The following is a 26,864-nucleotide window of genomic DNA, read 5'->3' on the forward strand; positions in this document are numbered from 1 at the left end:
AGGGTTAGTGAGCCTTATTCTATATTTGGACTAGAGAACCCGATATTCGGACTAGCGAACCTTTTTCAGAATTCGGACTAGCGAATGGTAAATTACGTGTTCAGACTAGTGAACCTTCAGACTAAGGAGCCTTCGGATTAGGGAACCTTCAGACTAGAGAGTTGTCACCCACATTTGCACCAAATCATTACATGCAAAGAAACATGGAAATACAAATAAACTAAACACTGACACACAAGTCTTGATGTTGAAACAAAAGAGCATTTATTTGTCCACATATGGGCTGGTAAGGATACTGTGTCCCCCTTTATACAAACATGATTAAGCTTTGCACCCAGTTTTATTTTAACCCCATGAGAACTACCTGCTGATTGGCCAAAAAGAAGTTTGCATTATCAATTGGACCAATCAGCAACATTGTTAGAATAATTTCACCACACAAAAAAATTGGGGTGAATTATTTTCAAAGCTCCATTCTTATTGGTGATTAAAGTGAAGATATCATGTAATTGACCAATCAGTGGCAATGTTAGATCGGCAGGTAGTGCTCAGTGGGTTTAATAATATATGACAGAAATTATATTATTTGAACATGTTAACACAAAAATTGCCTATCATTTGATCAAAACCTGTGATTTAAAGAAATACGAAGTGACAAATTGTTGAACATGTTATGACAAAAAATGTCATTAATTGATCAAAAACATGTGATTTAAAAATTACAGATGTACATTATATTCTTTTCTGTTTCCACCCGTTTATCTATCTCATGTTATTCATACCGTATTGCCTGTAATAAATGGGCCCGTGACATTTTTCAGTAAAAAAGTGACAGATGTGCAAAATATCTGTCCTAGGTGGGGCAAATTTCAAAATGGCCTGCCAAAAAATCTGCCTCCCCTCTTTGCACATGACAAGTTTTTGGGAACCCAAATTGCCAACTTTAAATGGTGTAGATATATAAGTAAGCAAGTATAGTAAGCAAGAAATTTGCATCTTAGGTTTCCATACTGTATTCCTAGGCTCAGTTGAGTTCAGCCTGTATAGAGCGTTTTATTTAAGGTACCATGACTGTGTGCTGAAAATCTCTTGCCCCTTTTGACTTGCCAAATATTTCTTTCCTCCCTCTCCCGACAGCTTAAAATGATCGCTAAATTATGTGGATAAAACCTAGTCCAACTAAAAATGTCCTATTACATGGGCACTGCCATATTGGATTTGAGCCCGGAAATAAACCGCAAGTGATACTTTGTGATTTTCACCCTCCATTTTTAAACTTGTTTCATTTATTAGAGACAATACGGTAGATCAAATTATGATATCTTGTATAATTTCATAATATAAAAATGTCTTAAAACTTGTTTAAAATCCTTACATGGTGCTGTGTTTGATTTTATTCCAACATATGAATCAGTGGTCATGTTGGAAATTGACTACTATGAAACCCAGTTTTTGATACTTTATAATTCAAGGTCCGAATGTTACATATATGCATTGTGCAATCTTTGCAATTTAGTACTACAGATTGTCCATGTTGTTTTGTACAATTGAGCTGACAAAAGATACAATTCTTACGAGCTGGTCAGCTCATCAATGTGTCAGTAAAATGAGATTAACAAGCAATACTATAATTATTCTCTGCTACATATACATGGCAAAATCAAGTTGGGGTTCTAAAAGCTAGAATTCAAAAACATGCAATGATATTAATGCAAGAAACCCTGATGAAATCGAAAATTCTGTAAATAATTACACATCTAAAGCCCATGAGAACTACCTGCCGATTGGTCAAAAAGAAGTTTTCATTATAAATTGGACCAATCAGCAACATTGTTAGAATAATTTCACCACACAAAAAATTGGGGTGAATTATTTGCAAAGCTCCATTCTGATTGGTGATTGAAATGAAGATATCATGTAATTGACCAATCAGAGGCCAAGTCTTTTTGGCAGAAAACAGGCACAGACAACTAAAGCAGCAAAAATAAAAATCTCATAACAAAACAAAAAATACAGAATTCAATATTACATAAAAAGACAAGTGTGCATGCAAAAATATATAAATAATTTCACGATACATATCTACATAATTTATACTCAGTGTGTGTTATTACCTACAAACAATACTGATTGTTCTTGACAAATTGGTGGGCAAAATTGCACATGTTTTAACATAAAATGCCAAATAAATATTAATAACATACAAATAGGTTATGTTGCACAACCCTGCCAACACAACAATTACAGACATTAATGCAAGGGAGCATTTTGAGGTTGAAATTTGAAAGAGGTATAATGATTGATGAATATTTATATAATTATGCTAATATAGCAGAAGTGAAGTAGTGCGCATTAGCTCAGCTTATACAGTGGTAGCAATACACATGCACAAAGAGTAAAGCATTGCGAGGTGTGAGGATTTGTTTCACCTTGCCGGAATCAATTAGGATTTTAACAACAGCATGTTTCAGAGAATCTTTAGATTCTGCACCATCTACTTTGTGTGTAGACTCAACAAATGCTATGATTTGTGGTAGGTTAATTAATGATTGTTGATCTCTGTTATATAACTGTGTTTTGCAACATTAAACTCTTTCAGATTTTATGTTTCTCAACTATAAATCCTATATTTCAGTACTACTAATAAATGTATAAAGGTCCGTTCATACTACGCCGCAATTGCTTTGCGATGCGGTGCCACACTGCATCGTACTGCAAAATACTGCACTCCGGTATCGTACTTAAGTTAAATACATTTTAACTTAGAAATGCGACAGGTTGCGTTGAGTTGCGGCAAAAAGTAATCGAAATATCGGCAATGCACCGCAAAGCAATTATGGCATAGTATGAACGGCCCTGAAGTGTACTTAGACATGATAATGCACACAAGTTTGTGCTCCTGTTTCTTGATGTACAAAGCATTTATTACATTCATGTGAAGCTACATTTACTACAAGGTGGTTTGTGAGACACTAGATAACTTAACATTAAAGCCATAATCACGGTGTGATTTGTTCCACAGCAATACCTTCAATTTGATTGTATTTGTACTTTTTGCATGATTGTAATGTCCAGTGGTGTACTGAAATACCACGTGAAAGACTTGTCTTTCCATTACCTCATGAACCACTTAGTGGGGTTTGGGTTAATGAGCACCTGTAATTATGAAATTGGATTGCACTAATCAGATATTTGTGTATTTTAATAGACCAGAGTCAGAAGATTTCAATATAACACAGAATAATGTGAAGGATTGAAAAAAGTAAAGAGGCAGTCATTGTCACGCTATTGCATATGCTCCAAACATGGTCTCAAATATCACACATGATTACTCTATTGTTTAATACATAATATATGTTTAGTCACATATCAATCCATAACCCCATGGGCACTACTGCCATTCTTACATGGTCCCTGATTGGTCAATAAAATGATATGTTCATCTGAGTAACCAATCAGAATAGAGCTTTTCTCAGCAATTCAAAGCTTAATCGCCTTCAGTCATGCTGACTATTTTTGTCATATTATCTGTGATTGGCTCAATACAGTCATGTACTGCTCTTTGTAACCAATCAAAATCGTTCTTAGAGTAGTGCTCATGGAGAATATATTGTTGATTACCTTACCCCTATTTCATTGCTGGTTTCATGCACTGTAGGATTGCACATGAATACAGTTATTGGTGAAGTAGACCATGGAAATAAAACCAAGGGATTGAAATAAGTGTACTTAAATGTACAATAGTTGTGCCAACAATACCATTGTCACACAGTTTTGAAATGTTCCATTTAGTGGTCACATAACAACCTTGAAAGTAGCTTTAGATGACTTTGGAAGGAAGTGTTTTTCACAACAAACATATGTGTGCTGCAAATCTTATAAACAGTAGCCTGACTTTCCTCAGATGATATGGCAGAGCTGTAGTTATACGTTCATCTACACAATCTGTATGTGTTCACATTCAGTGAAACACTCACACTTAATTCTTCTAAAAATTCAACATTGCTTGTAAGGTCTTTCATTTCAACCTTCTCTGCACAAAATAAACAGTAAAATTGGGAACCACAGCTTTCTTATATGTCCTCTCATATAGTTAGTATTATATGAAGCAGGATGAGGGGACATATGTCCTGAGCAAAGTTTCAATGTTATTCTCATGCAAGGTTGGTGCCAATCCAGCTAACCCAGCAGCAGGATCAAGAAGTGGTGCTCGCCCTTGCATATATGGTACAGCTTTGGGCACGAAACATAAGGTCAAATGGATATAGCTTCATCACACATAACACCAGAATGGAGAAAAATGCTACCGGTACTACACATTTTCTTCGTTTGTTATTACACCTATTTTTACACACTACAGGTGCAGGTGGGCTATTTTATTCATTCTTTCTTAATCATTTAATCTGCACTGATATCATTTAAGATTGTTTACACAAAATGGGTTTATGCATCCAATATCCCAGCAAACACAAAAATGTTTTAACCCTATGAGAACTACCTGCCGATTGGCCAAAATGAATATTGTGTCCAATTTTGAACCAATCAAAGAGGGTATTAATGAGATCATCCGCAAATGCAAGCTTGACCATAAATGGTTTAAAGACTAGTCATAATTGGCAATTGAAATGAGCATTTCAAGTGATCAACCAATCAGAAATGCTGTTAGATGACCAGTAGTATCCAGGGGGTTAAACATAAACATGTTATAAATATGTTTTGGTTAAAACATTTTAATATAACATTTAAATGTCAGGTTGTATAAAGATCATGAAAACATTGTTAAATGTTTTATATGAAAAAAAACCCACTACAACAACATTTTTAAAATATTGTCAAAATGTTATTGTAAAACATTTTTTGGGAAACATTTTTGCAAAATATTATGTCAACTCTTAAAACTCTTATATCCGATATTTAAACATTTTCTGTAAATGTTTATGTGTGATGGGATACAGGTCCATATGCCTTTCTGGGTGGTTGTCTTTGAACAAAAACCCTTTTCAACTTGGTAAAGTTGATTTGATGTCTAAGGTGTGTAATGATCAGGAGTAGATTTAGTGCCTTTTTGAAGGTTCCTGTTGTAGCCGCTGTGGTTAAAGCTATCTAATTGAAGCTGGCTGGTCTAACAAGACAGGTGTTTTACAAGGAGTTGGACATGTTGAGAATTTAACAAAAGCTGTACTGTGTTGACTAGTTTTGATCAAGTTGTTATTGGCTTTTAATATATTTCATGTCAGCTATTATCCCAATTCTCACTTTTATTTCTTTGCTCTCTGCCATATACTGGGGAAACTCACCACCGCGTTCCTGCTGCGTATACCATGCTGTTAACTCAGTGAAAAACATGTTCCTAAATAGCATAAATAGCACTTTACTATTCACATTTATAAACTTTATGTGCAGGTTAGCTGTATGAAATTGCTCTTTGATGTCAAGAATGTTTTTTAAACAACAATATTTTATCCAGAGAAAATAAAATATGTGACCTACTCCAACCAATGGGCATATACCAAGATATATACATTGAAGTATCAACTTCTGGATATAGTGTAGATTAACCAATCACATGTCATTAAAACCCTTTTTTGAGTGGAAAAATTTCACTCTAAAAGAATAGAAAAAGTAGTATGTGTATACTCTCAAAAGAGTGAATATTGTCTAAAGAAAATGTACTTTCTTTCATTGTAGAGTGTTTTCCACTGAAAAACAGGTTGTCCTTCGTTCAACTCCTTGAAAGAGTGGAAATTCACTCTTTTACATTTTAGAGAGCACTTTGGTAATCTAAAAACTGCATTGTGCATCAATTACTTTGTATTTTACTAACTTCTCAAATTCACAGGCTGTAAATAAGATGAAAATTATAAAATAGAAGCTTACAGCATATGCATTAGGTCAGAGTAACTTCCACTTTAACATAAAATTCTTTCCTTTCCTGAGTGAACTGTAGTACGTGTTGCAGCAGCTTATATTCTGATATGGCATTTGAATTCACAAGCCATGCAGTCTTAAGCCCACACTTCAGTACTGATAGCAATCCATAACAGGTACATCAGCAATACAAACAGTAGCATGTCAGTGTTAACCCCATAAGAACTACCTGCCGATTGGTCAAAAAGAAGTTTTCATTATCAATTGGACCAATCAGCAACATTGTTAGAATAATTTCACCATGCAAAAAATTGGAGTGAATTATTTGCAAAGCTCCATTCTGATTGGTGATGAAAGTGAAGATGTCATGTAATTGACCAATCAGAGGCAATGTTAGATCGGCAGGTAGTGCTGAGGGGGTTAAAACACAGTATATATATATAATTCCAATTGATACCCAAAATGTTAAAAACACACTTCTCAGAAATTGAACGGATGCACCTGGCATCGAACAGACACTAAAGTAGAGGGGAAACAAAGTGTGTGACAATAAAAATCAACTCGTTTGGGACTCTACTCAACTTCATGACACTCTTTGTAATATAATTTACTGCTATTTCAAAATTATTGATTCCATTTCCGAGTAGAAAGTAGTACATTTTGTACCATGGGCACCAACCAATTATGTTCGTCAATGACAATATTCTTTACAGCATACATTTCATGTTCAAACAGCTCCATTTAATCAGATCCATAATTTTTGTGTTGTACAATAGTTAACAACAACATTAACAGACAGCTTTGCAAGCTCATTTTGAAGGAAAAAATTGGTTTGGGTAAGATTTCAATGATACAACGTTTTACTGTGAGAAGTCCCACCACGAATGTGGTTTTCAAGCCAGCTTAATCATATATTTTAATTCCATGACATAAGTTTCCTCTTAATTTCTTAAAATTATGTAACTACACAAACAAATTTGAACATTACATCTCTCACAAGCAAAATACCACATCTCTTATTAAATTTGACAATAATATATCCCTTTTTCCTTATTTCATATTACAATTCATTTGTTCAATACAATTGATAGTCAATTATAGTTACAGAACATGAAAACCATTTGTCATATGATGGTAAGACGCAAGAATAATAATAATAATAATGGAGTATATTTATACCACACAAAAATCATCAGAATATATCTGAAATGATTTTAGAATCAACCATTCTTTGCATGACCTTTCAGCAGCGATACCATTCCCAACACTTCTTACCATCATACAACAAAATATCATCTGCAGAATCTGATCATAAATTAGTAACAATCCCATGACATATTTGGATTATTCATCACACAATCTGATGTACTTATGTAAAAGAAAACTGATATCATCAAAAATTTAAAATGAAAATCTACCCTACTTTTCTTTCTTCAGTTTTTTTTTCTTGTTCAAATCACATTTTTGATCTGGTAGAAATATTTGCATTGATTGAGTGCATGGCTTCCCTTGACAATGCTAATGAAATTATTGTTTGTTGAACAGTATGACTGGGAATTTTTTTATAAAGTGAAAGCATGCGATTGTGGTAGCTGTTTAAGCAGGATTGCCACGTTGCACAAAAAGATCAGGGTTGCCAAAACCTACACTTTCTAGCCCAATCTGGCAACTTTGAATCAGCCCAAGACTGCAAAATGGCCACCACCACTTTGATACTATGAGTGACGTTGGAGCTAAGTGGACCAACATTACTTTAGTTCCATTTTCATTGAATTTTACTACAAAAATGACAAATCATGAAGTTTGTTGGGGATGATATTCACAGAAAATAATGATATAATTAGACACCAATTTTATCTCAAAATGCTCTCTCCAGGCCTGCAGCCAGGGGGATACATCCCCCATAAATCTGCAAAAGGTCTGCTTTGTCTCTCTAAAAAAAGAGCGAAATTTGGCCAAAAATTTTGATTTTGATAAATACATGTATACCACAAATCGGGAACTTTTCGGTGAAATTTGTTTAAACATAGTCCAAAAATCAATTGCAGAGGGGATAAAGGTCTACTTTTGGCCAGAATGAAGATTTCTGTTGAAAAGGTGTACATTTGGAAAATCCCCATTGCCACAAATAAATTCTGGCTACAGACCTGGCTTTCTCGAATTGATTCTGGGTGGATTTGTGTTGATTTGTGCAACATTTCAATGTTGTTCCTTTGGCAACCCTGAAAAAGATGAGCATTATTCAGGCGAAATGTGTAGTTACGAAGCTGACGTGCAAATGGGTGTTTCAAACATGCAGAAAATTGCTATTGGGACGTGTAGGGTAATTATTTGCATACAGGGTTGAAAAGCGGTAACATTATACATGTTGTTTATGCTATTTTACATGAATATGAGCTACAATTTTTTACGAGTTATAAGCCAGTTGATGTTAGTTGTATAAATCATGCAAGCTAGTTGTTAGTTTTTATAGTGCATGTGCATAATACAAGTGACATACTTTGTCTAAAAATTGATTCATTTGTTTCCGTCTCTTGTACTGATATGCACATTATTTGGATGTAGGAGATTTACAGTAAAAACAATAGTATTTAAACTGAATTATATCCAGTTGTTGTAAGCTAAAGTCATCATCAAAAAAGTGTTTTCTAAAAACAACCATGTGCTTGAAATCAAGCACTAAAAAAAACAATCCGAGCAACATTTATTCTGTAAAAGTTCAAGTAGTTTCACATCATTAAGAATATTTTTTTCTTGAAAAAACATTTACTGTACAAAAAATGAACAACATTAAATAGAATAATATTGGCAAAAACACACCAGTGCAAAGTGTACATACTATTTATCAAAACACTATAGTAGATACAAGAGTGCATTTTCTGAAGTCTGAAGAATATTTTTGTTTGTTTCAAAAACAAGTACATAAAAAATCATTTTCATGTCACCTTTCAACAACAAAAAGTCAAAAGCCACATCTGAAAATGCTACAGTTTGATCAGCTCTTAATAGGCGGAAATGTTAGGTTTTACCACTATGCCGAAAAAGTAGACCCACAATAAGAGTACTATAAGTTGATCTGTCTGGTCTATATTCTGGTGAGGTGTCACAAGGTAATTCTCAAAATAAAATATATTGATATTAATCCGCAATGTTATAAGGCCCGCCGATTATGAGCTGATCAAAGTATACAAAAGCATACACATCTGTTGACACAATATGGTAACCATAGCAATATGATGGAGGGTGTGATCTAATGGTCGTGGTACTGGACTTGGCACACAAGGTCTCCGGTAATTTCTCTGTGTTGGCAACTTTTTTGAGTATTTACTTGGAAATTAAAAGTCTAGATTTAACATCAGCAGATTGAATTTCAAAACTTCTGCTCTCCACATTAGAATTGGGTAGATGAACCATGAAAGTACTCCTTCCTTTGTAGGGGAATGTTAAGCCGACGTTCCTGTGTAAGGCGTGTATAGAAAGTCATACCAATACATGTATCATATTGCAGTCAGTTTTAAAAAGAGTAGTGTTTACCCCTGGCTGTATTATGTTATCTTAAAAACTAAATTTATTGGTCTCAAGAACTATGTGAATTCAATCACGCATCTGAGTCCCAAATCAAGTCACTATATACAGGGTTAAAAATTGATGGCACAGTGTCAGAAAGACAATTAGCTGCTTTGATAGGTTCACTCAAGCATGCACTTGTGCAGTCATACACAGCACGTGTATAGAGGCCCTGCATGCTTTTATCGATTGACTCCAAACAAAGGATTTGAACCGGTGTCCTTCACCTTAATCATGGCGCGGTGCAGTCCATTCAATCAAATGCTGTCATCAACCTATTTGATCGTAGTGCATTTGTTATGTGTGTGAGACGAACTGTCGCAGTAGATTGCAATCATGCTTTTGTTGAATACATTTGAGTAGTCCGCCATATTTACGGTATGATACGTCATATGCACAACCTCTATTGAGTGAACTCATATCACAGGCATAAATACAGTAGATAATAGACATACGTCTTTCTGCTGCCGAGTCATCTTTACATTACTCCTGATTACCATATTTTGTATTTTCGTACACTTAAAGCAATACCATCTTTCAATTTGTTCATGTTTTCCATATCAAAAATGGTTCAAGCCTTCTGATGGGGAAATTGTGTTAAGTAGTCCACATCATAGTGACCCGTCCATTTATTTTGTTTACTTGCTGTAATAATAACCTCGCAATTAACAAACAATTAACCCCACAGACACTACTGTCTTTCTTACGGTGCCATTACATCACATGATATACTTCAACCAATCAAATACAGCTTTAGCTTTTAGATCCATTAGCTCCTTCAGTCCTATTGGACATTTTTACCATTATCTCTGATTGGTTAAATATATGATATAGGCCCCTTTATAACCAATCAAAATGGTTCTTAGATAATTTGGCTGGCAGTGTCCATGTGGCTAATGTAGCTATAATGAGGAAAACCAGAAAAAAAATTGTTTGTGCTGGCTCAAACTCATTCCATCATTGCTTGATTCATGTTCCTTGTACAAAGTAAAAAATAATGCTTACGTGCACACATGAACGCTTATGCACATGTGCGAGTTGCTGATATCAAAAGATATGCTTAATGATACTACAGTGAATTTGACAATCAATGCCACTGATGGTGCTCCATAAGAACAACAATGTGATGAGAAGCAAAGAGTTTAATTAAATCGAGTTGTTTCATCTTTTCGTTGATAATCGATCTAACACACATGGCTGACTTCAATCAAACATGGTCGCTGTTTATGATGCAAGTTTTCAGTTACTGTTTTGAATCACAACAAGGCACCATTACAATAACTGCATTCTAAAAAAATCTTATTACAAATGCTGGCCGTCAAACAATACCTTATCTCCTACTATAATTAAAAACAAGTTTTCATAATCCAGTTTTCATACAATTTGTATTATACCTGTGTTATGTTACAGTCAAAGCAGAAATGTTTTCTTTGACAATCAAATCAGCCAGCGATATGATTGGTCAATATTACATGTAGGCAATGCATCAACATTGTATACAAGCTTAATTGTTTGTTGTTGTGTTTCATTTCCAAAGCTTTTAGAGATGAAAGTCGACCTATGACTGCTCCTGCTCCTTGACTAAAAAGTAGACTTGGACTGATCAGTATTTGTGGGAAAGGAGAGCAAGAATCATACACTATTTCTCACACAATTTCCTATAAAAAATTTATCAGATCCGGATAATGTCCCCATGTAATTTGCATGATTTTTTTAATTGTCCACTTTTCATTGTTTGGACAATGATCATGAGAGGAGAACAAGAAATACAAATTTAATTTTTTTTGAGTAAAACAAGAACATAAACAGGTAAAAGTCCATATTGTATCAAGCAGCAGAGCTCTTATCAAGCAGTAAATAGTGTAGCATTTTTGTCATTGGTGCATGCTACGCTCCTCGTGACTGCTTCATAAGATATGGATTTAATATTATTAAACAAAATTTTGAGCCTCCACTTTCCCTTCCTAGAAATACTGACCAATCCCTATGGAGCAAATATTCATCATCAAAAGTCGTGGCCTGACCAAAAGACCACTAACAACAATCAAACTTAGATAGCATGATGCAAAGTTCTACATCTGCATTACCAGGATAATGATCTAAGTGTATAAAACACTAGGATCCACAACATGCTCATCTACCAGGGCACAGTTCTTTAACCCCAATACAGTTGCACATTCATTGAATGACCTTTGGTAATTTGGGTACACAAACTCATACTCCCCAACTTGAGGCCAAATTTTGCTCTATGATTGTTTAATTGAGGTTATTGAACTATGGCATTGGGATGAGGCGATTCTGGTCCATAGTGAAAGGTGTACCCAAATGTATCCTGCATCTCCAAATCTCACACCATTATATAATGCATTTGTCAACTTACGATGCATTTGGCACATAATACACAAGACTACACCACTTTTTGTCCTGATGTGGCAGTGACATCAAAGCCCTGAGACAGCTATTTCAGGCACACATCTATGTGGCATCTTTAAGCGTGTGCGTGCTTTGAGCGAATGCTAACGATTTGAACCTGCGCCCAATGAAATACGCACTGACATCACTGTCACATCATGATGAAAAATGGTACATCACACATTACTTCATTTCTGCCTCTGACTGTAAATCCTTTATCGCCAGCAGCTAGCTATAAATCACTATTTCCTTCCACAAGGCAGCTATACATGACAATTTCCTTGCATGTTTGTCGTACTGATCAATCTGATGAAAACAGGTGTTAATTTGTAGCATGAATGCGGTCAGAGAAAAAACAAAAAAGCTGCCTTATTCTACCTTACTGAGGTTTGTTTGATACACAACTAATCACCGCAAGTTATATATTTCTTGAGAAGTACCAGTTCATCTCAAATATGGTAATTTTCATGATATAATTAACTTGTCACAGAGAATGTTGAAAAGCCTGGATGAATTCAAGACTCTTTCTTTTTTGGAATAATTTAATCTTTTTGAACATACTACCATATTCTGATGAAATGACTATGCACTGACAATAAGATAAGGCATAAGGCAGCCTTTGATGTATCATGATACAATCAATGTACCCTAGTTTCATCATGTAGCAAAAAACCAACTTATAATCAAGGTCATTTCTGGCTATCCACCTCCTGCAGTAAAGATGCAGCAATATTAACACCTGTTTCCATTCAAATCTCACATCACAACCTTGCACCATATCGTATCAGAACACCCTAACAAGGGCGTACATAGCTTTTGATCGACTACACAGAGCAGTGAAAATCATCGCCTTGTTGTATGTAAGCAGCTGAAAAGATCATGGCATTGTCAGCTTGGAAAAAAGTGCACCAATTGGATAAATGTAACTAGATGGCCATCCGTTTTGGGACTGCAGTTACGTCTATTTTAGCCGGCGTCAACGCCAATCGCTCCATCCATGCTCTCCTTCCTCCTCCATCTGCAGAAAGAGGTTGGTGAAAAGCACGGCAAAACCAAGGTTCAAAATTAGCACCAAAAAGACAAGTCCCCTGCTAGCCGCCCAGCTCTGTAAAAGGAGAAAAAAAGAATAATAAGAATTGTTATAATTCAGAATCAGCTTGTAGAAAACTCATGTTACAATGGGCTATTCTATTTAAAATCCACACTCCCCCTGTGGAAGATTTTGAAAATATCTTCCACATGGGGAGTATGAATTTCAAATGGAATGAACACATTAGGCAGCTCCATTTGAAACTCATTCTCCCTCTCTAGAAGATTCAGTTTGAATCTTTTGCAGACGTGGTATGAAATTCAAATGGAGCTGCCTAACATATTCATTCCATTTGAAATTCATGCTCCCCTGTGGAAGATATTTCTAAAATCTTCCACACAGATAGTGTGGATTTTAAATGGAAAAGCCCATTCAATGTGCACTGCAAACAAAATTGTCATGTTCCATTTCCCAATAAAATAGTAACTTCTTTTTCATTAAGACTTTAGAAATCAAACAGCACTGTATTCAACCTTAATTAACAACCCAAGCATGTATGTCAGTCAATTTCAGGGGGCGCTTATTAAAACGATGAAATGGAAGTCAAAATTTTGAATTTACACCAGGGTCTTAGCAAAGATTTTACATTTTCACCAAAACTGCCTGTCCAAAAGTTGACAGTGAAAACATTAAGCAGACCTCTGCCCATTCCGGGGATTCAGTCAGTTCAGATAGGTATTGCTATAACCTTGGATTAATTATTATTTAACATTTATTTCTTAGATAAATAAGACAAATAAATAAATAAATAAATAAAATTCTAAATCAACCTGTAAGTCAAAGATTTGCCTGATCATGCCATAGATTTGCACAATTCCATTATACTTGGGCACCATGGCAACGCATCCCATCTACAGCCTCACAGAATTGTTATCAAAATTTATTTCTTGCTAATTACCCATGCCTGAGATAATAATAATCTGTGCTGCTACAATGAGAGCAAGGCATCCTCCTGATTGAGCCAATTATTGCATAATTATCCACTCGTATAATTATTGTGCTGCTTGCATAAGCTGTCATACTCTCTGAATAATTTATAACCAGAAATGGTTGAAGCCCCCCCAAAAAAAAAAAATGCACTATTACTGAGCATGTCAAAGACAATTGATGATGTGAAGCGCGATACTGAGAGACTTGAGGCAATGCAGGTGGCGCCTCTACTTACCTAGATATGGTATCTTGTAATGCAATCATTTTAGGTTAAGGGTTGTTATGAAAATATCTCATCTTTAATGTCCTAATTTCCTTTCAGCTAGACAAACTACAATCAACAGCTACATGTGAAGCATAAGGCAACAAGAAAAAACCTTGTTCTATGGGCCCGAATGACCCAGATTTTGCAGATCTTGGAGGTTGTTTATAGATGTATGCAATCAAAACCAGCTTTAGCCAAAATGGATTGATTTTGGAAAATTCAGACAATTTTCAAAATATGTTTGCATAAAAACTTGAATTTTTAAGGTCATTTAGCCTTTTCTAGAAAAGAAAAGAATGAAATTCTGACCGACCCTACTTGGCAAGTTCGTTCACCTGTAATACAGGGTCTTTTGCGGCCTAAGAGGATTTTTTTCTAGAGGTAAAAAATTCATAACTCGTTCCCAACAATCCCTAACACAATTGTGCGAAATGAAATTATGGAATTCTGACAGCATTGTCAAAAAGCATAAAATTAGAGGCAGAAATGATTGTATGATTGGAACTATTGTGTCTTCGTTTCGCCACATTTTACTTTTACACCATGACGAACTACTATAGGCAGTGGTGAAATCCCCAATTGAAATGAATCTTCTTAGAATCTGGTATGTAAATGGGCAAAACATCCATTTCCTGAAAACTGAAAATCCATCTGGTCCTTGGACAGGTAGCCGAGGGCTTGTGTGCGGTATTGAACATTGTCCAGGGAATAGGCTGCAGGGTATCACCCCCTCCTAAAAGAATTTTTTTGGCTCTTTTCATGACAAAATATCATCATCCAATTCCAGAAAAATGTGAAAAAAACCCAAATTTTTAAATAAAATTTTCGTATTTTTTTAACCAAATTTCTGGAATTCTGGCCATTTCCAGATGATTTACCTCCCTGTAGAATTACCACATGTAGTGTTAATAAAATTCCCAATTGATGCATCTTCTTATAATTGCCATGAGTAGCAGCACCCCGGCAGATTGAGGTCGAGGGTTTCAAATTAAATTTTCAGTATAGAGATTACAATTGACAAATTAAAGTTGTACCGCCACAGCTTGTTATGCTATGGGACTATGAGATGCAATATATGCAGGGATTGTTTCAAAAATAAGATGAAAATTTGCTAGTTGCTGCGATTTTTTCTGTTGTGGGAACTTGTTGGACAATTTCTTTGAAGTGGTATATTTATAGGCAGTGGTGTATTTAGGAAATCCCATAGGAAAATTGCCACAAAAAAGGCCCCCTCCCATTGGCCTGGTGGCCCCCAGAAGATGACTCATGCTACTCCACTTTTTATATGGAAATCCTGTAGGCTGAATTTATAATTCAATTGCCCAAGATGAGCAATACATGGGGATATGGCACTCTAATGGGTTACTTTTTTGCAACAAAAAAATCCCTAAATTTTAAAACAAATTGGTCAAAAACAGTAAAATCGGCCATTTTTGAAGGTAAAAAACAAAACAAACGTAGGTCCTGATTTGAGAAAAATTCATAAATATGGGTCCTGATTTGAAAAAAATTGGTAAAAAACTGTCGAATCAGCTATAGGGGTTTCTGAGTTCCAGCAGCACACCCGAGTACCCCCATTAATTTCACAAAACCCAATTAATTGGTCAACAACAGATTCAGGCCTAGTCAGAAATTTTTCGTTTTTGTTGCAGGTTGTGGATTTTATGAAAAAGCAGACTTCAACAGGTCAGTACTGTATCATGTGTATGTCAGCCTTAAGGGGCGCTTCAGCAATTTGCCATTTTTGTCACCATGAAACCTCAATTAAAAGACCCATATATACAAAATGTTGGTTTGATAGACTAAATAAATTAAACACAAGTTGGGGCGAGTTAGGATTTGGGTGGCCTTTAAGATTAACATGAAAAAATGATTTGAGAGTGACAAGTGAATCAATTGCAGAATAGTGGTATGGGAAATTGACAAAAATATGTAAAATTATGGGAAACAATAAAAATACAATTGAAAAGGTTTTACTTATTTACCATTCTTCCAGACTGTATTGCTAGGGCACCCTCTGCGTCTAAATCGGGATCTCTCCAATCTTCGTCTCTACTCGTTGATTTGGGTAAATATTTAATTCCACAGCGTGATGGGAATCGTCCCTGAAATGTTCTATAATGTCCGGGAGGCAAGTCTAACTTAGCTGGTGCTTCGTTAAACTTTGATTTTTTCTTCTGTTGTTGTTTATGCGTCTATTCATTGATTCATCCTCCTCGTATCGTACATCAAAAGAGGTCGATTCCTCCTCCTCTTCAACGCTTTCTTGACGGTAGTCGTCATAGCGACTATCATGGTGTTGATGATGGGGATCATGGTGGTTTTGAGGATATACATTATCGTCCATGCCTTCTTGCCTCGTAAGTTGTCGTTTACCTAAACCACGTCGCGTCTCTGGTGGACCTCTCCGTACTCTATCAATTGAATCTGATGTGGTGCTAATGCCTGAATCGGGAGTGAGTTCCGCTGACGAGCGTTCGATGTAACGTTTATCAGGTGCCCAATTCGGGTGCCTTCTGTCGTCGTAATAACCTTGATCTGATATACTGTAATCGTCTTCAAATCTTTGTGTTTTAACAGCCCCCATATCGTGGTGTGGTGCAGCATAACCACGTGAATGTTGGGAGCTGATGCTCTGTTGTTCAGGTGACCTTAGTCTGCGTCTTGGTACAGGACTCCCTGCGATAAGAAAAAAAGTAGACAGAATAATAAGTTTTAATAATAATAGTATACCACTATTAAAGTTAATGAGTTATTTTGTGATTTATCAGGATACCATAAATTAGAACAAAACACTCTTTAAAAAGGGAAGTGCAGCAGCCAAGGTAGTCATTTTGTATGAACTTATTTTGTCATAAGTTTGATCGGCAACATATTCACCAGCGTGTCCAGGATTTTTACCTGCGGGGGGCTCTGAGAGGTTTTCAGAGTTGTGCAGGTGGCTTAATGGATAAAATTGCCAAAAATGGCTGATTTTACATGATTTTAACAAAGTGCGCGGGCTTCAGCACCCAAAGCCCCCCCCTCCACGGCCAAGCCACTGATATTTAACATTTTGGTACATTTGTGACATGATCTGCTCCATGGGGGCCAAAGGAGGTATTTTTGACAATTTGGTTACTATAATTATTACCTTATAGGCCTATGCAAACATTTAGGCTATCATATACTGAAAACACCAAAGGTCTAGCATACTTGATTCTAAAGTTCTGAGGTTTTGTGATGTGTATTTCTTTATGTATTTTATTGTTTTATACAGACTGTTGGCTGCTGTGATTGTGCCTTTTGTAATATCCATGACTCACCAGCTGACAACCTGCTGATATTGTTTTACTTTTACTTCATCTGAATGAAATTTTGTTTGCCCATTTTATCCCTAGTGAAAAGGAACAGTACACTAAACTAAACGATTGCTTAAGTTTTGATGAAATATCATCAATTGTTATCCTTCTCCCAGGTAATGTCCCTATCATGAAGCTATCTACACTAGACAGCTGAACTGCATCAATGTGGCCTTCATTATGGATCACAATGGCCTCATCCCAATGACATAGTTCAATAACCTCAATGAAACAATCATAGTGCAAATTTTGACCTCAAGTTGCAATGTATGAGTTTTTGTACCCAAATTATCAAAAGTCATTCAATGAATGTGCAAATGTATTGGGGTTAACTAACTGTGCCCTGATAGATGTGCATGTTGTGGATCCTAGTGCTTGCCATGCTGGATGCTCTACTATGCATCCCAAGAATGTATTCAAGTTTGGTTTGGGGGGGGGGCATACCTAAAAGAATCTGAAATGGACTTACATTTATACCAATTATTATAAAATTTGACCCAAATTTATGGCAGAGGCTCGATTTGCCAAACTACAAAATTTTGCAAAATATTGTTCCACAATTTTGAAATTTGGATACCAGTTTCTTTTGGTTACCAAAATCATAGATTATGCCAAAATTGACCTAGAAGGGGGCCATTGTTAGACCAGAGACCTGTAAATGAGATCCATATTTGCGACACATCCCCATATGGACATTTGTACTGAGTACCCCCTGTGCATCTATATGGATCTACACTGGATCTGACAAGCCTGCTACACAAAAGGTGCTTGCTGCCTTCAAGATAGTGGTTGTCACAGGTAAAACAGTCAAAATTTTAAAAAAAAACATGTCCGTGTTCAATGAGCCTGGACATAGTCCCTGTTTGGCAGCTAAAACCTGTAGGTGTGTGTGTGGGGTGTGTGTGTACTGTAATTCTGCTGGCCGTCTGCCATATTTTACGAAAGAAATACAAAGTGCTTGGGTAAGGGTTCGAGAGCTCGAGCTGCACACCCCGTCGAAAAATGTTCAAAGTACCCCAAGCGCCACTGATAAAGTTTGTTAGCAACATACATGTAGTGCATACTAAGATTCTAAGAAATTCTAAATTGATCCAGATTCTACAGATGTACATTAATGTGGATTCACTGTCTCATATGTACTCTGTTATTTGCATTGTATAGAACCATCCACAGTTTCTTCTATGAACTGTCTGACATCTCACTCAATAAAAAGACTGGAACTAGTGGCAATGACATTTACCTTGCACAAGTGTATTCTTCTATCAATCAGCATTTAAAGTCCCATTCAGTGATCCCAGCGAAAGTGTACAACATTTAAATTGTTTATAAATTGCTTAAAAGTGAAGGAAAAGTCATTCAAATTGTCATTTGGTATTTTTGAAATGAAAAATTGGCAAAAAACAAAGAAAACAGCAGTATTAATGAAGTTGAGGCCTCATTCAAATACATGTAGCTAATTTATATACTGTCAGTATATAAATTACAGATTCATGTCTTATTTTGTCTTAAATAAGCGGCTTTTGGCTGAACCGCTAGCAGGCTATGTTAGCACATCTATGACAATGACAAAGGTACCAAAATCTGAATTTCAATGATTTTTAAGATTGTCCGGATGAGCAAATCACTGAATGGGCTTTTAAAAGCTCTGGAACCCTTTTCATTCAATTTAATCAAAGAATTGAGTTTAACAATAAACTATCATTTTTAAGCAACCTGATTAAATTTTATTTACTAAATTGTAAGACAAAATGAAAGTTTTGAAATATATGGCCAGCAAATAAAGGTAGCTCTAAAGATCATTCTAGTTGTGTACTTTGAACATGGTGGCAGGTGATTCACTTTATCATTATTTATATATTAATGCTCTGTGCACACTAGCCATAGGCTTCAACATAAAGAGTCCTAAGTTTTGAGATATTTTCTCAAAATATCAAAAGTTGTTGTTTTTACTCATTTTAATGCATTTTTCATGCTGATTCCAAATATGGTGATGAAAATTTACAATTCTGATATTTTTGAATTGCACAAAATAAAAAATAAAATTGAAACCTGTCACCTGCAACCCACTGTTCCTGTGACCTGAGAGAGTTATCAAGTGTTTACTTAATGTAATCATTAGATATATGACTTTTCCAAGTGTGTGTAGCTAAAGAAAAAAACCATTCTCACATATTATGACATATAAGACAATTTTGAGGGTTTCTAGCAATGTGCATGTGCATGAAACTGGAGTCGACAATGTGCACATTTGTACACAATTGTTCAAAAATGGCAAAATTGTAAAGTTTCATTACCATATTTGGAATTGGCATGAAAAATGCATGCAAACATGCCTAGCACTGGGTCAGGTGTCCTTGCGATAGCCCTTTTACCCCTCAATATTTTGGGACACTATCCCAAAACTTTATGTTCATGCGCGATCCTATATGGCTGTATGTAAAGCATAAATACTGCCAGTAGACATGAAGCTTAAAGGCCCCGGTCTCCATCAATACTGGATGAAGAAATATTGTTCCAACCACAAATATATAGCTAACATTGATTGATTATTATGGGGCAGGGCTCCTGGTGTACACAATGTAGGAACATAATAATGGCATGGTACAAGTGTAGTAAATTGACAAGTTTTTGTTTATAAGTTGTGTAGACTTGTAGGATATGTGACAGTGGTCATGACATCGATGAGAATTATTGCCCTTGCCACCTTATCTTTTAAAATAGCTTACCTTTTATTTACTAAAGAAATGCTGCCTATCATTCAAGACCGAATTAAAAATAATAAAAAGACTAGTTTGCATATGACATCCTATCAACCAGACCAAAATGTCATACGTCTGTGCAGGTCAGCAACCAACACACTGTGCCTTTGTCCTAACATCAGACACAAACTAGTCTTTTGACATCAGTCTTTGATTATAACCTTGTTCCCTAAAATGACAAGACAGAGGCGAATGGCTTTTTGTAAGGTACTCCTTATTCAAGAAGAAATGATCATGCAGAGATATGCCACAAACATAGCTCACATTTTCTGGTATTTAGCATCAATGAGCCCCTTTTGAAGCAATTTGGACAATTTTTTTCAATAAAACAGTGCAAATTGTCTCAATATTATTGCAACCAAGTACTCAAGTTTGATTTTGGTAGGTACGCGTGCATTGAGAATTTGAAAGTGGACCCATAAATATACCAATTTTTCAAGAAATTTGGACCCATTGATATACCAAAAGTCAAAATTTTCTACCAAATTTATCCCAAATTGTTTTAGTTTTTACAAATTTTCTCAATTTTTTTGGAAAATTTCAAATTTTAGCTAGATTGAGGCAAAATTGGGCTATTTTTTTTTTTTATTGAAAAAAATTTGAAAAAAGGACCCATTCATATACCAATTGGCTTAGAAAAAGGGGTCATTGATATACCAAAGGCCGAAAATGCTACCCATATTAGCGGCATGTCCCCGTATGGTCATTTGTACTAAGTACCCCCTGGGGAGCAAACCAAGCAAATTATATCATGCACTACTGCATGGCCACATCATGCAAAATAACTAAAAACAAACTATTATGTGCGTAGTGCGTACACGTCAAAAAAAGAAGTCACACACCCCCACAAATACACATAACAGAAAAACGGCAAGTCCAACAGACGTAAAACAAATCAGACACACAAACATGACACAGACATAAGACACACATACGTAGAGCCTGTACCACTGTGCCACATACCCATACCTTTGTAACGCACTAACTTAAAGATATGCCAATTATCTTTCTATTTCTGACCCTAGTGAAAAAATGCCAAATGTATACTCTTTTGGTCCCCATGTGCAAAAATCCAATATGATCTACTTTAGACCCCCATGTATAACAATCCAATAGGACCTATTTTGGTCCCCATGTGTAACAATCCAATATGCCCTATTTTGGCCCCCATGTATAACAATCCAATATGGCCTATTTTGGTCCCCATGTGTAACAATCCAATATGCCCTATTTTGGTCCCCATATGCAACAATCCAATATGGCCTATTTTGGTCCCCATGTGTAACAATCCAATATGGCATATTTTGGTCCCCATATGCAACAATCCAAATATGCAACAATCCAATATGGCCTATTTTGGTCCCCATGTATAACAATCCAATATGGCCATATTTTGGTCCCCATGTGTAACAATCCAACATGGCCTATTTCCAATAGCTGAGTCTGTACTATACTTCCTTAAGTATACTTCCTTAAATTAAAGGTATCCAGGTTGTGTGTGAGGAATAACAAGACAGCAGATAGGCCAACACAGATTATTTGAAGTCCTCAAAATCCAGGTACTCCCTCCCTCCCACATTAACAAAAGCTTTGGATTTACCATACGGCTTATCGTGTTTCCATCTATAAAAAGCTTGAGACATAAACCTATACCGTTACCAGACTACTATGGCAAAATAAAACTCTTTGCTTCTTTCCTTATTTGCTGCTGACATGTTTACGAAGAAATGGATTACACTGCTTAAGCAGGTTATCGCTATAACCTGGTAAAAATCTGCTACCCAGTAGCTTGCCTTGATTCCCAGGGGTGACTTCAAAATGATGAAGCAACACTTTAACCAATGTCTCGCACCTGCTGTATGTACAACTGAATATATAAAATAATTATCATCTTCACTGTCAAAGTTGGTTTTGACATAATACTAGGCATGTTTGTGCCAGTGGCGTAGCCAAGGGGTGGGGGCAAAGGGGGCTACAGCCCCATATCATTCCATAAACCATTTAAAGACAACACATGGACTTTGCAGCTTATGAACGCACACCCTAGACATTCCACAATTGATCATCGCAGCCAGGATTACCTAATGCTTATAGAATTAATCAGTCACATTGTTGCTATGCACCTATGATCAGTGGCGGCACCAGGAATTTTTTTCGGGGCATTGAGGGGAAAAGTGAATTTCAGGGGGCAAAATCAAAAAATTGCTGCAAAAAGTGCTATTTTTTTGTGTTTTTTGGTTTTTACTGGGGGGCAACAGGGGGGCAAGAGTTAACCTCAAGTTGTGGAGTAGGAGGTCCTGGGGTATGAGGTTTTGTACCCAACATTAGCAAGGTTTATTTTTATGTACCAACATACTGAGGTTACAGAACGTTGTCCTGACAGAAGAGTACATGTGATATACGAGTACTATTAAAAAACTCATTCCTTCATAGCGTGATTGAAAGAAGGCTAAGTTGTTCTGAAGGATAAGACCTACTTTCCCTATTCAAATTTAACTGTCTGGGAACACAGTCAATTTAACACTCTGAATATTAACAGCTAGCTACCATGCAAAAAGAAGAATGAATGGAACACTTTTGTTTCCTGGCAAATTGTTTCAGACATGCTGTCAAAGTGGAAATGGGCTATTCCAGTTGAAATCTACACTACCCCTGTGGAAGATTTGGGAATATCTTCCACAAGGGAAGTATGTTTTTCAAATGTAATTGGTCAGTGTTAATCACTTTGAAACCCACACTCCCTCTGTACAATGGCTTTACCCTATATCTTCCACAACTGGAGTGAGTATTTCAAATGGAAGCTACCGAATTGTTTTTCTATTCAAAACTCTTACTCCCTCTGTGCAACTTGGACTTAAGTTAAATCTTGCACAGGGGTAGTGTGGATTTTAAATGGAATAGCCCAATTTTCGCACTATTTGTGTTTCAAGCAGCTACTACAAATATAACAATGATGGAATAGAAATGAAACAGTGCAGGGAACTGTGAGGGGGTTGAGATGTGCCAAAAGTAGGCTGAATTTTCATGCTTTTGGCAAAAACGCAGGGCATGAAAAGACTAAATCCATCAGTTATCTACACTGTGCATGTATTTGTGTTATGCTTGTAGTGTCAACTGAAAAGTTTGCAATAGTTTCGGGCACATAAAAATATTTTCACTCAACTTTGGTTCTGTACCATAGCGTGACGGCATATCGGTACCAGTGTGCGTTGTACCAGGCCATTGTGGCAAGATCGTGCTCCGAAGTTCTAAAATTAATTTTGATACAACTGCACAGTCTTGATGCAACAAGAATCTTGTTGCAAAGTCCAAAACTTTTAACACATAATTTTCTCAGTCATCAACCCAGAGAATTGACAAATGAAGGCCCAAAAAAAAAATGTTTGGTTGCCCTCAGCGACCGACCCAAAAAAATTAGAAATCTTGGGTCAGGTTTTTTTTTTCTTTTTTCCAATCACTTTTTTAGAAGAAACCTTAAATTTGGACAGTATCAAGGACATTTTATACTTGTTATTCACTCCTTTTATTTATTAAATGCATATTTGATTAAAAACAGGCAGTATTTCCATTTAAATTTACTCCAAAATCACACAATTTTTTACCATAAAATGATCAAGCATTTGTCAATGCTTGCCTTTTCAAAATGGAGGAAAAATGAAGGAAGAACCCATGAAAAAAAAAGGATCGACCTACCGACCCTCCAAATTTTTGTCTTGGAAGGGCAACCAAACATTTTTTTTTTGCCTTATTCTAAGCCCATCGTCACTTTTTATCTTAAACTTGAACCACAAATCCCAAAACACAATGGACTTCTCTCTAGTCCGAAGGGTCACTAGTCCGAAGGTTCTCTAATCCGAAGGGTCGCTAGTCCGAATATAGAATAAGGGTTAGTGTCAGGATTATGGTTTAGGGTTAGGTTTAGGGTTGGCGAGCCTTATTCTATATTCGGACTAGAGAACCTATTTATTACTCGGACTAGTGAACCCTCAGACTAGAGAACCCAATATTTGAACTAGCCAACCTTTTTCAGAATTCAAACTAGCGAATGGTAAATTACGTGTTCGGACTAGCGAACCTTCGCACTAAGGAGCCTTTGGACTAGGGAACTTTCGGACTAGAGAGTTGTCACCTGAAACACAAACGTCTTAAATAGTAAATTAATTCAAAGACACATGTTCTAATGTTCTATCCCGTGTTCTATCTGCCTTTAAGTTACAAACAAGACACTCCATCCAATGCGAAGATAAATCCCAGACACTTCTTTCATGTTAATAAAACTTGCTACAGTAGACAGTGTCCCTAAACTAATCAAGAAGGGAATCAATCACATTGAATACAAAACTCATCTTGGGTCATACGTGCGACACCTGCTCAATGATGGACTGATTATGTAAGCATGGCTTCCTAATTATATCTTTTAACCCCCTGAGTACTACCTGCTGATCTAACATTGCCTCTGATTGGTCAATTACATGATAGCTTCATTTTAATCACCAATCAGAATGGAGTTTTGCAAATAATTCACCCCCCATTTTTTGTGTGGTGAAATTATTCTAACAATGTTATTGATTGGTCCAATTGATAATGAAAACTCCTTTTTGACTAATAGGCAGGTAGTTCTCTGGGGTTAACAGCTTGCTTTTTGTTCTAGTTTAATCTTAAGGTCGCTGACCATAGCAGAGAATTAATCCATGCAAGGAATAACAAGAATTGCGTTTACATGGAGCAATACACTTTCCACTACTTTATCTATTAATCACAGGATAAGGACACTGGTTATACAAGACATGTCCACACAAGAGGGCTTTTTGCTTTTAATGCTTTGCGTGCTAGCCATAGGCTGCAACATAAAAAGTTTAGGGTTAGAATAAGGGTTAGCGAGCCGTATTATATATTTGGACTAGAGAACCTATTTATTATTCGGACTAGCGAACCCTCGGACAAGAGAACCCGATATTCGGACAAGGGAACCTTTTTCAGAATTCAAACTAGCGAATGGTAAATTACGTGTTCGGACTAGCGAATCTTCGGTCTAAGAAGCCTTCAGACTAGGGAACTTTCGGACTAGAGAGTTGTCACCTGAAACACAAGCGTCTTAAATAGTAAATTAATTCAAAGACATATGTTCTAATGTTCTATCCCGTGTTCTATCTGCCTTTAAGTTACAAACAAGACACTCCATCCAATGCGAAGATAAATCCCAGACACTTCTTTCATGTTAATAAAACTTGCTACAGTAGACAGTGTCCCTAAACTAATCAAGAAGGGAATCAATCACATCGAATACAAAACTCATCTTGGGTCATACGTGCAACACCTGCTCAATGATGGACTGATTATGTAAGCATGGCTTCCTAATTATACCTTTCAACAGCTTGCTTTTTGTTCTAGTTTATCTTGAGGTCGCTGACCATAGCGGAGAATTAATCCATGCGAGGAATAACAAGAATTGCGTTTACATGGAGTAATACACTTGCCACTACTTTATCTATTAATCACAGGATAATGACACTGGCTGTACAAGCCACGTCCACACAAGAGGGATTTTTGCTTAATGCTATGCGTGCTAGCCATAGGCTGCAACATAAAAAGTCCAAATTTAAAGATATTTTCTCAAAATATCAAGAGCAATCTCAAGAACCACTGAACCTGTACTGTAGGCTAGGCTGTACAAGACATGTCCACATGAAGGGCTTTTTTGCTTAATGTTCTGTATGCTAGCCATGGGCTACAACATAAAAAGTTAAAGTTTTAATATATTTTCTCAAAATATCAAGAGCTATCTCAAACCACTGAACCAATACTATGCTTATTTGTACTCATATTGATACATTTTTGATGCTGATTCCAAATACGGCTCAATACAGCGTGCCCGAGGATGGGTCACAGTGAGCTTCCGGTTATAATTCAGAGCTGACATCATCAGGCTTTGCAAAACTCAAGGATTCATGGCTTCAATTTGAGTCGTGTGGACGCGCACTTTGGGATTTTGTGTGGTGAAATTATTCTAACAATGTTATTGATTGGTCCAATTGATAATGAAAACTCCTTTTTGACCAATAGGCAGGTAGTTCTCATGGGGTTAACAGCTTGCTTTTTGTTCTAGTTTAATCTTGAGGTCGCTGACCATAGCGGAGACTTAATCCATGCGAGGAATAACAAGAATTGCGTTTACATGGAGTAATACACTTGCCACAACTTTATCTATTAATCACAGGATAATGACACTGGCTGTACAAGACATGTCCACACAAGAGGGCTTTTTGCTTAATGCTCTGCATGCTAGCCATAGGCTTCAACATAAAAAGTCAAAATTTAAAGATATTTTCTCAAAATATCAAGAGCTATCTCAAGAACCACTGAACCAATACTATTTGTACTCATATTGATGCATTTTTCATGCTGATTCAAAATATGGCTCAATTCAGTGTGCCTCTTAAGCCCATCATCACTTTTTACCTTAAACTTGAACCTCAAATCTCAAAAGACACATGTTCTAATGTTCTATATATCTGCCTTTAACCTAAGTTACAAACAAGACACTCCATCCAGTGTGAAGATAAATCCCAGACACTTCTTTCATGTTAATAAAACTTGCTACAGTAGACAGTGTCCCTAACTAATCAAGAAGG

The 26,864-nt window shown here is 36.3% G+C and overlaps 1 protein-coding gene across 1 annotated transcript in view; it reads right to left on the reverse strand.

Moving 5' to 3' along the window:
- Window positions 1-241: 241 nt before the first annotated feature.
- LOC140136119 (junctophilin-2-like) overlaps window positions 242-26,864 on the reverse strand; it is a 160,450-nt gene continuing 133,827 nt past the window's right edge. The window contains 3 exon segments of the mRNA XM_072157825.1: window positions 242-12,952; window positions 16,118-16,321; window positions 16,324-16,811. Of these exon segments, the coding sequence (XP_072013926.1) occupies window positions 12,824-12,952; window positions 16,118-16,321; window positions 16,324-16,811 (821 nt within the window). The 3' untranslated portion in view covers window positions 242-12,823.

Source organism: Amphiura filiformis, chromosome 16, assembly GCF_039555335.1.
Source record: "Amphiura filiformis chromosome 16, Afil_fr2py, whole genome shotgun sequence".
Lineage (NCBI taxonomy): Eukaryota > Metazoa > Echinodermata > Ophiuroidea > Amphilepidida > Amphiuridae > Amphiura > Amphiura filiformis.